General features: G+C 42.0%; 1 protein-coding gene across 7 annotated transcripts in view; it reads right to left on the reverse strand.

The window, feature by feature from the left end:
- Nucleotides 1-16,439, reverse strand: part of QPCT (glutaminyl-peptide cyclotransferase) — a 28,443-nt gene that overhangs the window by 6,354 nt on the left and 5,650 nt on the right. For 3 of the 7 annotated variants that reach the window (XM_067703246.1, XM_067703244.1, XM_067703247.1), the window contains exons 2-6: nucleotides 13,309-13,455; nucleotides 6,665-6,943; nucleotides 5,545-5,586; nucleotides 2,131-2,154; nucleotides 1,266-1,442 (exon numbers count right to left, since the gene is read on the reverse strand). In XM_067703246.1, the coding sequence (XP_067559347.1) occupies nucleotides 1,266-1,442; nucleotides 2,131-2,154; nucleotides 5,545-5,586; nucleotides 6,665-6,943; nucleotides 13,309-13,455 (669 nt within the window). Of the gene's footprint in view, nucleotides 1-1,255; nucleotides 1,443-2,130; nucleotides 2,155-5,544; nucleotides 5,587-6,664; nucleotides 6,944-13,308; nucleotides 13,456-16,439 lie in introns of all 7 variants that reach the window. The other 4 variants (XM_067703250.1, XM_067703249.1, XM_067703245.1 and 1 more) reach the window with 3 other exon arrangements.

The raw sequence follows: 16,439 nt of genomic DNA on the forward strand, positions 1-16,439 counted from the left end.
TGATCCTGACATGCAATAGATAAATATTTTCAGAGTCTATATGACTCTAAAGACATAGTATCTACTAACTCATGAATGATGATTAAATATATTCACTGGGAAAAAATAGGCTTGTTTGAAATAGGAGTATATTCATAAGGTTGGATAAGCGCCTAAGAGTTTGTTTCTGGGGGAAAAAAATGGTCTAACTATCACTATGGATTCATATATTTGGACTGGTAAACAAATAACTTTGTTCCTCCTGCCGATCAATCAGGTCTCTTCTCCTCTGAACCCTTTTTAGCCACTTGAGCAAAAGTGATTAAATGAGGTACCAGTTATGTTCTCCTAACCCCTTATGAGCTGCCAGTGGGCAACGGGACAGAGAGAAAGCCAACATGAGATGTGCTGGATTCACAGAGGACATTGAATGTGGCCATTTGGACTCATAGGGTGAAGGTCAGTGATAGGGCAAAGGACAGGGATGAACGGAGAGGGTTAGAAACAGGCTATCAGTTCACAGGTAGGGTGAGGGCCAGGGATGGATGGAGTCACAGGGAAGAATGAAGTCTCAGGGGTTCCATGCTGCGGTTAGTGAGGACTCAAATACTGAGTGAGTCAAATATGGGAAGAGAGCCAGAATAGGAAGGAAATTCAAAGGTGGAGTAAGGGACTAGGTATGGGCTGTGGGGTCAGAATGGGGGATGAGTAAGGGGCCATAAGTTGCACCCATTACTTGGTAATAGGAGCAGGGTTTTAAGGCAGCACTGAAATGTGTCCACCACCATGCCAAAACACCACATCAAAACTGACACATCAAAATGTCCTGTACACACTTGGAGTCACTATAATGCTTTGAAGCCACCGAGGAAATTCTTCACTCTCATCCCCATACTACGTTCCACTCTTACTCCATTTCCCAAGACCCCAGCCTCCTCTGGCTTGACAGAGGCCTCAAAGATGGGATTTGCTCTCTCCACCTCTAATATTTACTGGGGGAATGTGCTCCCGTGGGACTGAAATGAATCTGATGTTTCCTTATTCTGAATTTTTACATCATTTTAATTGAGCTCAGTCAAACATAACTTCTAACCTAAAATCATTCTTTTTTAGCTCTGGGATTCCTCAAAAACCCAACGCCTGCCAAAAAAATGTTCTATTATAAACACTCTGCTCCAAGAATGCCTTGGCATTTTTAGGTCTTTAATTGGCTTCCCCTCCCTGCCACAGGCTTCCTTTGAAGCAGAGTCTGTAGCTGCAGCACCGTGAAAATTACCTGGACTCACCATGCCGTGCAATTGGTTGGTGTCCCTCGCTCCAGGTGGATGTGCAGTTGATGCCATCTTGGAAGCTAAGTGCCGAGACCCATACAGAGAATCTTGAGGAGACCAGTGAAGAAAAGCCTCTTCTCCATCAAAGAAAATTAGCTGGAGTGAGAGATCTGGCTTCGAGTCTGAAATATTCTGATTTAAAAAAATAAACAGTAGAAAAAGAGCAAAAATATGAGAACTAAAAAATAGCACGCTTTCCTGTTAACTGGACAAAAAGACAGATGTGCCGTGAAGAAAAGGAAGAAGCCAAAGCAAGTGAAAATATGCCAAAATTTATTTTGCACCATTTCCTCTCTGAAAATCATCACGGGTCCCACAGTCTTCAGCCACAGAAATCTCACCTTCTTCACTCCCTCTGAAAAGAGAAGTCTTACACTTTTTTCTGACTCCTTAGAGAACTATGGAACTATGGAACTGCAGTGGCAGACACTGTGACACAACACCCAGGTCCCTTTCAGAAGGGTGCGTTGTCCCTGTTGCCAGTAGAGGTGTCCGCAGAAGGCCTTCAGTTGTTTGTCCCTTTAAGGACTGGCTCAGCCATGGGGGTTCCTACGTCCAATAACTGGCCTAAGCAGGTGCTGGGGGCTCTCTAAAGGGCCATGCTACCTCCAGAGCTCCCCAGGGGTTGACTGAGGCTGTTGTTGAACCTGCATGGCAGCCCGGCTTCTCCCTCTGCCTACTCCCATTTCTTTCCCCTCCCTGCCACAGGTGGTGAGCCAAGGCCACTCCCTACTATGTGATTGAAAGGCTAACCTCCACGTCGGAGTGCACCTCCCAGGGAATCCAACCTGAAACAACGCAAATCTTTCTTGCTTCTCACCTTATGTAAGTCTGCAATGTTGTACTGAGTCTAGGTTCAAGAATCTGCCCTTGGAATGCAACAGAGATACAAAGAATGGTAATTACAGCCTCTTCCTCAGAGGAACCTACACTTGAGTTGGGTTAGGGAAAGATGAAACAAATACACGGGTATGGCAAAATGTACCAAGGGTCACAAATGTAACACAAAACTCCTCTGGAAATTGGATAGATTGAGAAGTGGAATCCTTGGAGTGTCAAGGAAGACTTCATGAAAGAGACAGTATTTGAGTGGAACTTAGAAGGGTGAGTAGGATTCTGATTGATTTTATACTTTCCACTGTCTGACAACAACTCTCACCTTTCAGATTAGTTCTTCTGGTACCCTATCCTCACAATCCTTCAACCCCATTGGAATCCATAATCTTTTGAAATGTTCACCTTTTCCCAGTCTTTCCTTTACCCTTATGATGTCCTCACTTCACTATATATTCAGCTTAAATTCCAGAGTCAATCATTCTAATTGCTCCCTGCGTACACACTCAACTCCTGTGCCTCTCTCTGCCTTGGTCAAACTCACATGGCAAAAACATAATATTAAGTCCAACTCTCTGCCTGCTTTGTGCCTGCACTCAGGCAGCTGAACATGGATGAAGAAAAATACACCAACATTTGCTCTCTCCGCCCCTGTGCAGTACTGGGGAATGTGCTCCCGCTGGAGGAACTGAATCTGATGTTTCCTTAATCTGTTATGGATAACACTTCTCCTCTTATCTCTCTAAGGATATTAAAATAGTGTTCTTTAAGTTATTTTCTGCTCCTGTACACTATTTCTTCTGAGTTCATTTTTCAACTTGTATTATTTGTTTTGTTTTCTTTCTTTCATGCTGGAGATGGCCCTCAAATATCTGATCATCCTTTGTGTTCATTTGCATTAAACAATAAGATACTAAAACACTGATTAGAGACACAGATTGGTTGGCTCCACTGCAGGGCAATCTGATGCCCAGTGAGTGTTTTCACTGAGGATCCCCAAATGCCACTGTCTGTGGGTCTTTTCTATGAGGTGGTTCACATTCTCCAGAGAAGGATCCTCCAGGTTCCTGTCTGATGGGTGTGAGCTAGCCGCTGTCTTTCTCGTGCTGGAAGTGAGGGAAGGCTAGGGAATCTCACTGCTCAGTGTGTAGTCTTTCCCCTAATCTCATTGATTTCCATGAGGCACATCATTACTGCCCTCCTTTATATCTGATGTCCCAACATCCAGAACCTCCCTGGTTCAATTTCTCCAGAAAAATATCGTGTCATCTCCTACAAGGGTACAGGTGGAATACCTACCTGCCAGCTGTGGGGTAGAAATCTTATATACCTAAGTACTCCTTATACAGACTTAAAACACTCTCCTCCTCTGCCCTCTGCCTCACTTCTGCCTTCCTTACTGTCCCCTCCCATCCCTGAGGCAGTCAGGATTTTTCAGGGGACCACTGGCTTCCTTTTTCCCCTCTGGGGAATGTGACGTCTCTCTACTCTGATATGTCGTTTGCCTTTTCTCCATTCACCTTCTGTCTTCATATGGTGGTTTCCAGATGTTCACTGGATTCTTCAAAGATGGAATTTTTCTTGATTGTTTTAGGGTGATTTCATCAGAAGGAGGAAAATGTCTTTATCAAGTGAAAAGTAAGTTATCTTTGCATGGTAATCATTTCAATTGTCTTAATATTACTCCTTAATGAGGCCCCAAGAAAAGGACAGTTTATTGTATTTTGAGTCTCTCATAACTCCTGACAGTACTAAGCACAGGATGTGTCTATCTGTATACTATATATGCATTCAGGGTTTAATAAGAACTCAGTAATGAAACAGATTGTCTCACTGGCAACACGTGTATAGTGCATACATTAGCGGAGACAGTCTAAGTTTCCAGTTGTCTAAAGGGCCTTGACTGGTTCCAAAGTTCTAATTCCAAATCAAACAGAACACCAGGGCAGAATAAGACTGCTTGGGACCGGAGACATTCTGTTCATGCCCAGGGCAGAAGCAAAAGGAGGCAGTCTTCATATTCTGCAAGCTTGAAGGTTCGGGTGCCTCAGAAATGTCAACAGCTTGGCGACTCCAGTGTTCAGTGCAATGACTTCCTTTCATTCTCTTCTCTTAGCACCATTTCATTTAGATAGGCATAGACCGTTCTGGACAATTACTCTGAGTCCTGTGAGGCAACTTGCTCTTTTTACTTCTTTTTAGGATTGGCAGAAAAATAACTGTGGCCTTCAACTTCTAATAACTCAGCCTAGTATCTCGGAGCTAGAAAATCTGCACGGCTAGATTTTCTTCTAGTCATTCTTCCTGGCAATATGACAAACGCCTAGTAACCAGTGTTAACAGGGTCAGTATGTTACCTGCAGTCTTTCCCCAACCAAGGCTGTATCAGCTAATGCCACAACACTAAGGTGTAACTCAGTGGCCTAAAACAACAATCATGAGTTCTGTGGGGTCTGCAGGTCAACTGGGGACAACTGGTCTAGGCTGGAGAAGCTCTGCTTCACCCTGCAGTCATCTAGCTTGGCTCTGCTCCACAAGCCTCTTAGCCTCCTCCTGGGACTGGCAGGCCAGCCAAGGCACGGTCTCCCCATGACGATGGCAAAGACATGACAGAGCAAGTCCAATTGCACAAGCACATTTCCAACCTCTGTTTGTGTCATCTACTAGCATCCCATTGGCCAAGGCAAGTCAAATAACCAACTCCAGAGACAAGAAATGAGGAAGTACCACCTGCTAAAGTGGGAGGGCACAGCAAAGTTACAAGACAAAAGAGGTGAATGTATAATTACAATCTTATTGCTAGAGGAGGAAGACTGCAAAGAATTGGAACCATCATCCAGTCTCCTATCCAGTCTTCTCCCAGGTCACATTCTTCCACCCCTTACCCAACCCATGACAGCTGAAGGACATAAAATATGTCCTTAATACAAATCTAGTTAAAGTACAACTGGAAGAATAAAACTGATACTCTCAAAGTTTGCATTCAAAACCAGTCCTTATTTTTAATTGTCCACATCACTGCTTACCTCTATTAGAAAAGATAATTAAAAGAATGTATGTGTATTTTGTTAATGGAGATCCCCACTCCACAACTCATTCAGTCCTTTCTATTTCTGTTCACCAAAAGCAGGTGTGAATTACATGGAAAAAGGTAAAGGAGCTCACCAAGAGATTGTGAGCCCACCACACAGATTGTGTCTTTAAGTCATACTTCGCCTCACTTCATGTCCTTACACTAGAAATGCAAATACGAAAAATTAACCTTTTATATCAGCTTCTGAACTCTCTCACCCAATTGCTGGGAAAGGATGCTAGTTAAAAGCAGGACAGAGCATGGGACAAAGACATTATAGAAGGTTCAGAAAACAAAACAAAATGAAAAAAACAGTGAAAAGGATACTGAGAGGTTATAAACAATTCTTGCTTTCTTCAAGTTCAGCATCTAAAGCAAAAATAGAACCAAATATCTCTATTACTTCCATTACAAGATAAATCTTTTACTTCTTTACCCCCCTTGTATCAAAAGCTGGCCCCTTCATAAAGCTTTGAGGGGAAAAAAAGGTATTTGTTGCCTGCGAACAAAGTTTTTTGTTTCTGCTTTGTTGTGTTTACTTGGTTATGAGTGATATCTGAACAAAGTGTCTTCATCTAGCTTAGCACTTTTTTTCAATATACATGTAAGAACACAGAGACTGAAATAACATCTGAGAGTCCCAGAAGTATTCTGAGCTGAGAATGTAACAAAAGCTCTGCTATGCTGCATAAAATTGAGCCAAGATTCACAGATAATAACAATAATACATTTCTGCTTCATGCTTTTCATCTTGATGTGTCTGAATTACCCACTGTCTACTTCAGAACCACTAGCAGAAACTCCCTCCTTGACTCAAGGCCGCCACATCTCAGTATAGAAGGCTGTGATGTTCCATGACTATATAAACAAGAAGAAATAAACATAATTCTCCTACACATGCCTGTACCAACCTTCCACCTTCTTCATTTTTTGCAAAAAAAAAAAGAAAAATTTTTTTTAATTTGATATGTATTCATAACTAAGGAATCAAGTGCCAATCAATGAATATACTGTCATGTACTTATTGCCCATGGTGGACATTTTACTTTTTTTTTTTTTTTTTTTTTTTTTTTTGCATTACGCGGGCTTCTCACTGTTGCGGCCTCTCCCGTTGCGGAGCACAGGCTCCGGACGCGCAGGCTCAGCGGCCATGGCTCACGGGCCCAGCCGCTCCGCGGCACGTGGGATCCTCCCGGACCGGGGCACGAACCCGTGTTCCCTGCATCGGCAGGCGAACTCTCAACCACTGCGCCACCAGGGAAGCCCAACATTTTAAATAATATAATCTTCCAATTAATATTATTTCATTTTGCAACAAATTAGTACAAATTGTACAGAAAGTCTACACTTCTAAATGGCTTTCTCACTCACCCAAGGATTCTAGAATTCACTCTGAATTACTGCTAACACGTTTTATCTCAGGAATCTACAAGAGGGAAACAGATACCTTCAACGAATGGAGTTGCTTGTCTACGGCCCGGGCAAGTTCCAGTATCATCGCACACGGCACAGCTGAATCAGTAGCTCCCACAAACACTCTGTTGTCCCAATGAGGAAAATACTTGGAGTCATAGTGACAGGAGAGGACCAAGTGTCGTTTAGCAGTGGGATTGAGGGTGCTGATAATATTTGAGAAAGACCGGTACCCATAGGGTGTCTGACTCAAGAAGGTATCCACTTCCAAGACCCAGTCAGCTTGAAGTCTCTGAATTCTCTGCATGATGTGCTGATCAAAACAAAAAACAAAATTTCAGCTCTAGACAGTTAAATTTTATGTAATGCCTTTCAAGCTAAAAATGCAATCCATGCTTATTATATGAAGCAAGGATGTTTAAAGGAAAAGCTAATCATCTCCCTCTCCCTTAACCTCCCCCTGCCAATCCAACTCAACCAACTGTTAATATTACCAATGTTAAGAGTCTGCTGTATATCTTTCCACACCTTTCTCCTATTTATACAAACATGTACTAGCACTCAAACACGTATATTTGGCCGAGGGATGTATATTCTTATAAGAATAGAATCCTACTCTATATTTGCTCTGCTCCTTGCCCCTCTCACTTAACAGTGTATCATGGACATCTCTGCACATCAGGAGAGGGAGCTCCAGTTCAGTACATATTAAAGCCCACTTTTAATATTTCTAGGAGGATAACAAGACAGGTTTGAGAAATTAGATATACTAGGTGGGTCGTACAGGTCATAACTTCTACTCTAAGCTCTTTGAGGGTGAGAACTGCACATGGCAGCTCTTTTTGTCCGAAGCACTTAGTATGTGCCCCCAGTCAGCAAATATTTCATAATGTAACAAACACTAACAAAAAATACTAATGCTCACCTGTTAAGGATAATTCACAGAGAGTCCCGTTACAAGGGGATGGTTGGGGGATATTTGAGGTTCTGCCCGCTCTAATAATCAATAAGCAACTCTGAACCATAATGACATATCAAGCAGTTTTCCCTTTGCATTCCAGGCAGGTCCAGACCCACTGCAAACGCTGGTGAAAATAAGGAAGAATCTATTTTCCCATCTCTCCTGGTCATCTTGGGCTTTGTGAGCAACATGGTGACTGACAGGGAAAAACAGCAGATGGAAAAGAAACACCACTTCAGGGACTGGAGGTGTCTTCTTAAAGAATCTAGGGCTACCCTGGTGGCACAGTGGCTAAGAATCCGCCTGCCAATGCAGGGGACACAGGTTCAAGCCCTGGTCCGGGAAGATCCCACATGCTGCGGATCAGCTGAGCCCGTGAGCCACAACTACTGAGCCTGCGTGCCACAACTACTGAAGCCCATGCACCTAGAGCTGGTGCTCCACAACAAGAGAAGCCACCGTAACGAGAAGCCCGCGCACCGCAGTGAAGAGTAGCCCCTGCTCGCCACAACTAGAGAAAGCCCGCACACAGCAAAAAAAACCCAATGCAGTCAAAAATAAATAAAATAAATAAATTTATTAAAAAAATAAAAAGAATCTAGAGTTTGTGGTGTGAAAAGCTACAGGTGAGTTCATTGCTGTTCCATTTGCCCTTTCCTATCTTTATTTTCCCTTTGCTTTATTTTCCTCACTATGTTCCATTTATTTCATTTTGAAATATTACACAGATTTTTGTGAGTTGCCTTAAAAAATTATTTTTAAGTCACACAACAAACTAACCGTCAACACATCCGGCAGTTTGTTCCACAATGAACATCCAGTGGGGATGGACCTTGAGGTGATAAACAAATAACTTATAATGACTGGAAAAGAATGGGAGATTGCCCTCCACACACGACTTTCTAGCCTAGCCAAGTCTTGTGTGACCTGCCCTAACTAATGTGACATGACACGTAGGCAAGGGCCTTGGAACAACTGGGGCAGGAAGCTTCCAGGAAGAGGAAAACTAAGCCAGAGGGAGGACAGTGCTTCTACAGTCAGCCCTGCAAAAGCCAAATAAACAAACAGTTTCCCAGATATTCACTCCTTGCTCTGTGTCAGGAGGTGGACTTTGGCCTAAAGAGCATGTATACACAGTACCTTACCTTTTCTATTACACGTTTACAGGTTGCCTTTTCATATAAAAATAATTTTTAAAACTTTATAACCTTTTTGCAATTATCACTCGTATCTCATTTATTTTGTTATTCTCCACAATTCTTAGCACTGAGCTTTGTACACAGTAGGCTATCGGTAAATATGGGTTGATTATAACAAATAAGTTATTCTCAATGAGATTATATAAAATTATATGATAGGGAACATTAATAGTTTGACTAGAGAGAAATCACTGCATCTAAGACAAGTTTTCCAGAGAATTTGAAAATAAGTTATCCTCAGACTTTGGTGAAAAGATATTTTTCCATAAAAGGGGTCAATCTTAAAAAAAAATAAAAAGCACATCCGCCAGAACATCTGGTATCCAGATGATGAGCTGCTCCATAAAATGTGTTCAATACCAATAGCTGCCTGCATGCTTACAAAATGAACTGGGATTTTAAAAGATATATCTGTTAGCTTTGCTCAGCTGAAGTCTCACACACAAACTCATTCCTCATCCAGTGAACAGGTTTTGGCCATAATTTCTGATATCTGTGTTGACACTAAAATCCACAAAAGCATCAGCAAATGCCCCCAAAAAGAGTTCTGCCTGAACTAACATTTTTTATTCAGTATAAATATTTTTATTTATCTTAGCAACTAATTTCTTTATAAACAATCAAATTGGCTGCATAATCTAATTAGGTCACCAATATCCCTTACAGTTGAGCTTTTGGCTTGCTGACTTAGTCTGCAAGTTCCCACTATAATTCTCTAGAGTAGGCTCCAGAAGCTACTGCTCTTCTCACTAGAGTGCCCCTAAACAGGGAGTGCTTGGCTATGAGAGGGCATAAAGCAGCTGTGCTTCTCTAACTACAGGTAGCAAAAGCCTCTGCCTACCAGGCATGCTAAAATGCAGTTTAGAAATACAGACTGTATTTTGGATTTCTATACATCTATCTTTTTAAATAGAGAAGGCAGAAAAGAGACAAAGAGAGATGGATAGATTGAGACAGAGAGAGATGGAGATTGAAAAGAGAGACAAAGAAAAGGATATGAAAATAGAGGGGGAGACAAGGAGAGAGAGACAGAGACAGGCCAAGAGTGGGAGTGGAGAGACAGAGAGGAAGAGAGAGAAAGATAAAAGTAAACATGGCATTCTACTTCCTGGGGAGGAAGGCCCCAGGGGATTTTAGGTTAACACTGGTGAATGATCCTGGGTCAAATTAATTAAACTTACATTCTCATTTCCAAGTTCTGAGAAACACTGTCATTAGTAGAGCAGATTTGTTTGGAGGAAGCAGATCCTGTGATATTTGCAATAAGTCTGCAAACAGACCACTGTCTGGATGCTGAACCCTGCCACTGGGGACTTCAGGGTCCTCCTCCCTCTTGCGAGGACCATATATTAGTCTCTCAGGCTCCAAGCTGAAGGCCCTCCACCCAGAGCCCTCCATTCAGGGATACACATACCTTTCAACGAAGAAGCCCAGCTTTAGCTACTCAGATGCACTGGACATAGGGGATTTTAACCACCAAGTTTCTAGCTTGCCTCTTTTAGACAGAGTTTCTGGCTTGCTCCTTAGTGAGACTTTACCACCCTGATTTTTTAAATTTATTTTTTATTCCTCTCTCAGCTAGAAATCACTGAAATCCTCTAAAAATTAATACTGTCAAAGTATTAAATTTACAAATAAAGTATCTTCTCTAATAAAAATATTCTAAAAATCCAACAGGCAGCTTTAGGCCCACTGATCGGAGACAATAAAAATGCAGACTATGGGATATTGTTCCCATATTATCTTCTGAAAGGGAATTCATAGCAATGCACATCTTTATTGATAACTGATAAAAGTTAAATCACTAACCAATTTTATATCAAGTCCACACTTTTTTTAGATTTTAGAGTCTTCTTTAATTATAACCCTGAAACTCTATGAATTATAAAACATCTGATCTAGTGCTCAAAAATGCCTTAGGAGAAAAAAATAATTTTCCACCATTCTTGTCAAAATGTAGTTCAGAGTAAAAGGTACTGATCCTAGTCAAATTAAAGCCATTACGTGTAGTTCCCTCATAATAACTCAGTGTCATCTACCTCATCTTCAAAAGAGGGAACCATTTATCTTCCACAGCTTAGGGGACAGCTCTCCTAAAACTCATGGTAATTTTCTTTCCCCAAAATTATAAAATCAAATCTCTTAAGTGGGATTTCTAACCCAACCATCCTGTTAGGACTACTACTTTGTCAGCCAGCCCATGTGCAGGTAGCCCAGCAGCTACTCCCAGCACATTCCAAAGCACCGTCAATAAATTTCTCACTTGCCTCCACCCCACATGACATGGAAGATGTTATTATGGATTCCGTAACACTTTTAAATGAATATGAATTTTTTAAACCACGACAGAACCTATGTGTATTATTTGTGAAATCTATTCTGTTGACGTTAAAGATCAAATAGCAATATTTGTTGTCTTTATGGCTTTCTAGAGGTCACAGGCAAGGAACCTCAGGTCTGAAGTATGCACATACATTTCTCAGTATATACTTGGCCTTCTGAGCAAATGGTACCGGGAAATGAAAAAAGTGGAGATAAGTGAGCGCTACAGACCTAGATTTTTTCTAATGAGGAACTGAGGATTTGGGGAAGACCCAGTAAGTGCCCTGAACTTCTTTTAGAAAATGCTTGGGAGACGAGGCCCAGGGGAGGTCACTGAAATGAGTGGTATGCACCTCACTCTCCGACCCGGGCCTGAGAAGATACAGAGCTGGACACATTTGTAAGCACACACCACAGAGCTGGTCTCTCCCTGCTACCACTCTCCAGGGATTGGATGGAGAGGTCAAGCAGATACCAGTCCAGGTTCTGGCCTCATCACTGCTACGTGTACAACCTTGAGCGAGTTAATTTGCATACTTAAGCCTCAGGTCTTTTTTTTTTTTTTTAATTTTATTTATTTTTGGCTGCATTGGGTGTTCGTTGCTGCATGTAGGTTTTTCTCTATTCGCGGCGAGCAGGGGCTACTCTTCGTTGTGGTGCGCAGGCTTATTGTTGTGGCTTCTCTTGTGGAGCACGGGCTCTAGGTGCACGGGCTTCAGTAGTTGTGGCTCGCGGGTTCTAGAGCGCAGGCTCAGTAGTTGTGGCACACGGGCTTATTTGCTCTGTGGCATGTGAGATCTTCCCAGACCAGGGCTTGAACCCATGTCTCCTGCACTGGTGGGCGGATTCCTAACCACTGCGCCACCACAGTAGCCCCCTCAGGTCTTTTTAAATCTGTAGCACTGGGAGAACAACTGTACCCACAATTATTGTGTGGACGGAATGAGACGATCCATGCAAAGACCTCTGTAAAGTGGCTGACCTGAAAAAAGTGCCAGATGAACATCAGCCATCATCAGTATTATTCCTCACTCTGCCTAGAGCTTAGAAAGAACTGAGGTGCTCTTTGGGTCTCTGCCACCTAAGTCCTTAGGGGAAGCAAGAGCTGTTTGGATAGAAGACAAGAGGCTAACGGGGCAACAGACAATGGCATCTGGGCTCAACTTGAAAAGCAGAAGCCAAATACTGGATAGAGAGGAAGAGCCCACCAGCTGTGCTGCCAGGCCTTGCAGGTGTCACTCTGTCACAGCAGCGGAGTGCCAAGGTATTTGCCTGAAGTGTTAGGGCAGGTGGACTACTCTCAGAGGAGGATATGAGAGGCCAGCCTCACCCCATTCCTTCCCAAGCTGCCCCTTAAAATGGGGCTACTTTGAAAAAATAGTCATTCAGAGCTGGGGTTTCAGATTGCTTAAGAGGACTGACACTAAGGAGACAGAGAGACATTCAGGTCTAGCCCACCTTATGGCTTAATCTACCCTCTATAGCAGTGCCTTTCAAACTGCAGTGTGCAAATCAGTGTGCCTTGAAAACAGATTAGTGGGTCATGACCGGCTTTTAAAAAATCATAATAATAAATAGTAAAATAGAATTAATATCAGGGTAGATTGCAGGTAATAGGAGTATTTTTCATGAAACTTTTGTATCAGTTAACTCTATGTTTGTGTGTATAAAACGTAAAATATATATATTTGTTTACCATGGGCCAGAGTCAGAAGCCTGAGAAGCATTGTACTGGACAGAGTAGCTTATCACTGATCTTGACTCTCCCTCCTGGGAGAATACAATTTCCCAAAGGGGAATAAAGGTTTGTTAGGACAATAACTCACTCTTGACCCAGAGCCGTTAAGAAAGAAATGTCCAAGCCTGTTGATATTGGGTGTTTAGGGTCCAAGAAAACTCGGTTGGGCACCTGGGGTTGTGTCATAGAAATGATCAAGAGTTGAGTGCTTAGTACCCTGTCTGATGTTGCACCCCAGACAGAGATTTCACACATAAATTGATTTAGGTTAACATGCATCTTTTAATTCAGAACAGATATTTGCTCTCAGTTGTTTGGTTTTCTGGGTGCTTATTTTAGTGAAAAAGATGAGATGACAGATCTGAATATCAGACAACTCGGCACTTCAGGCATAATGTTATCTCTCATGTGAAAACAAAGTGTTCGACAGCCTTCAGGTTTGTGTGCTGTTTTCTCACCTGGCGAGCAGCATAGCTTCCAGGGGATCCGGGATATCGCTCAATCAGCAACGGTAGTAAGTCATTTTGCCACATTTCAGAAATACTGGTGCCTTCTGCAACTTGTCGAAGAGATGATACATTCAAAAGGGCTGGTTGGTGATAATTCTGAGGATCAAATAAAATTATTTAACTGGCTATCATTTCATAATATGTTTAAGACTTATCCTGAGACACTTGCAATTGTAAAATATTCGCTTTGAACCTCAAAATAAAGGGATAGCTCTTACGTTATACAAAGTAAATTAAACTACTCAACTTTAAAATTGGCCTCTTAGATCTAGAACTGTTTTGGTGGCTTGTTTTTAAAACAGAATTAATATAATGCTTTGAACCTGAGAATTAATATTTAACACTTATAGCCTGTGTAATTTTAATAACTTTTGTACAATTGCTTTGTAAAACGAAGGTTTACAAATAACAATTGATATCCTAGTCTTAAGAAAACTTAATATTTCAAAAACTACAGCCAAAAAACAATATAATTTGTTAGCATAATTGTTTTATAAAAGCCAGTGAGGTGTTACAGAATAAGTATATTCTTGGGGTGAAATGACTGGTATGCACCTCACTCTCGGACCCGGGCCTGAGAAGATACAGAGCTGGACACATTTGTAAGCACACACCACAGAGCTGGTCTCTCCCTGCTACCACTCTCCAGGGATTGGATGGAGAGGTCAAGCAGATACCAGTCCAGGTTCTGGCCTCATCACTGCTACGTGTACAACCTTGAGCGAGTTAATTTGCATACTTAAGCCTCAGGTCTTTTTTTTTTTTGAAAAAAGATTCAAAGTTTGAATCTAGAAACTTTGAAACTAGATTCAAAGTTTCTGGCTGCCATTTATAGGTTGGATGACCTTGGGCAGGTCCCTTAAATTCTCATTCCCCTCAAAATACCAATAAAGGAATTTGAGCTAAATCTACACTGTCCAATGTGGTAGCCACAAGCCACATGTGCCCATTAAGCTCTTGAAATGTAGACAGTCAATGTGTGTAAATACACATATTGAATTTCAAAGACCTAGCATGAAAAAAATGGAAAATATCTCGCTAATAATTTTTATAGTGATTACACGTTGAAATGAAAATTTTTGATGTATTGAGTTAAATAAAATATAGTATTAAAATTGGTTTCACCTATCGCCTTTTACTTTTTTAATAGAGCTACTAGAAGATTTTAAATTATATATGTGCTTCACATTATATATTGCTATTGAATAGCACTAACCTAGATGATTGCTGCAATTGTTTTCAGCCAGAGCTTGATGATTCTATAACCCACTAAATAGTAAACCTTTTGCCTTCAGTGAAAATTATTTTAATATTCTATTAATGCTCACACTCTTTGGTACACTTATATATTAATTCAGTGAACCTTAATTTAAGCAGCTGAACAAACGTAACATTCAAATTTGTATTTTGGATATGACTTTACATGTGATACGAGTAATGATGAATCATTCATTCATTACATGTTTGTTTTTTTGGGGTTTTTTTGTGGTACACGGGCCTCTCACTGCTGTGGCCTCTTCCGTTAAGGAGCACAGGCTCCGGACGCTCAGGCCCAGCGGGCATGGCTCACGGGCCCAGCTGCTCCGCGGCACGTGGGATCTTCCCAGTCCAGGGCACTAACCCGTGTCCCCTGCATCGGCAGGCGGATTCTCAACCACTGCACCACCAGGGAAGCGCCCATTCATTACATGTTTATCAGGTACTCAATGATGGAATGTGTTACTCCTCCCCATAGGGATCAGTGTGATTCGTTGATCAGAGGATTTCTTCCCTAAGGGGAATGTTGAAGGTAACATAAATTCTTTGGAATGCAAAACAGAGCTCAGGGGAGCCCTGTCTACTTTACAGCTTTTTCCAAGACCTGTGTAAATTGACTATGTCTAAGTTACCACATGGCTATCTTCACTCCATGGGACACTGTGGAATTAGAGAATGCTTGTTGCCTAATTACTTATACCCATCTACACTTTGCTATGCTTCAGCGTCACTCTCAGGTATTATGCAAAGAGCGTGAGCTGTGGGTCCAGGCAGCCCCCCTTCAACTCAGCCTCTCAACTCAACTCCCCACCACTTACTAGCTGGCCAGGTTACTTAACCTTATTAAGGCTTAACATTCTCATCTGTAAAAGGGAGGTAATAACACCTACTTCCTCGGGTAATTATAATTGAGCTAATACATATAAATTGCCTCAGTAACTATTTGGAAAGTTTTATTAGTTCTATTACCGTCTATCAAACATTAAGAGGGATAGAATTCCAAGCTGGAAAGGCCACTGAGAGATGATTATCATCCAATCTCTTTGCTTTCTGTCAGTGGAAACTGAGTCAGAGAAACCAACTGATTTTCCCAAGGTTGTAGGAGAGTTACAGGTAAGTTCGAGAGAAAGGATCCTGGCCCTGTAGATTCCCCATCCCATGCTAGTTCTCCTCTGCCTTCCTACACTGTCTGTGAACTTCCACTGTTAAACACAACGTACCAATGCTGTATCTGGAACATCTCAAGGTTTGTGTTTATTTACTGGTAATACATTCTAAAATATATTTCCTTAGTAAATTTGTTGCTGCAGCCTTTAAACTCCTTGGTACCTCAGATCTAAGTCCTCCTGTTAACTCTCAAACAGCACTTTGAGAAGGAAGAAGGAGCTAAAAGACAAGAATAGAAATGTGAGAAGTGAAAAGAGAATGGAGGCAAGAAGTGGGAAACTTACATGGTTAATTATTACTTAATACGGGCCAACAAGAGCCTCCGGTCTCTCCTGCTGCCTCACAAGCCCCATGCAGGGCCATTCACCCCCCACCCCACCCCACCCCGCCCCCACCCGGGTTCACCATGCTTCAGTCACCTGGCATCCTTCCAGGACCCAAAGCAGTGTGAGGCTCAGGCCTCCTGGGGCCTTTGCCTTGTGGTGCCTTCTACCTTGAAGGCTTTCCCCTTCCTCTTCACCTGGCTAACTCCTGCTCATTTCGGGTCGTAGCCCAGAGGCCTTGTGTGTTTACTTGTTTAATGTCTGATTTCATGCAAGAGTCAACTCCAGGAGGACAGGAACTATCTCTCTTACTTTCCACTCTCTCCCCAGAAC

Source organism: Pseudorca crassidens, chromosome 14 (assembly GCF_039906515.1).
Source record: "Pseudorca crassidens isolate mPseCra1 chromosome 14, mPseCra1.hap1, whole genome shotgun sequence".
Lineage (NCBI taxonomy): Eukaryota > Metazoa > Chordata > Mammalia > Artiodactyla > Delphinidae > Pseudorca > Pseudorca crassidens.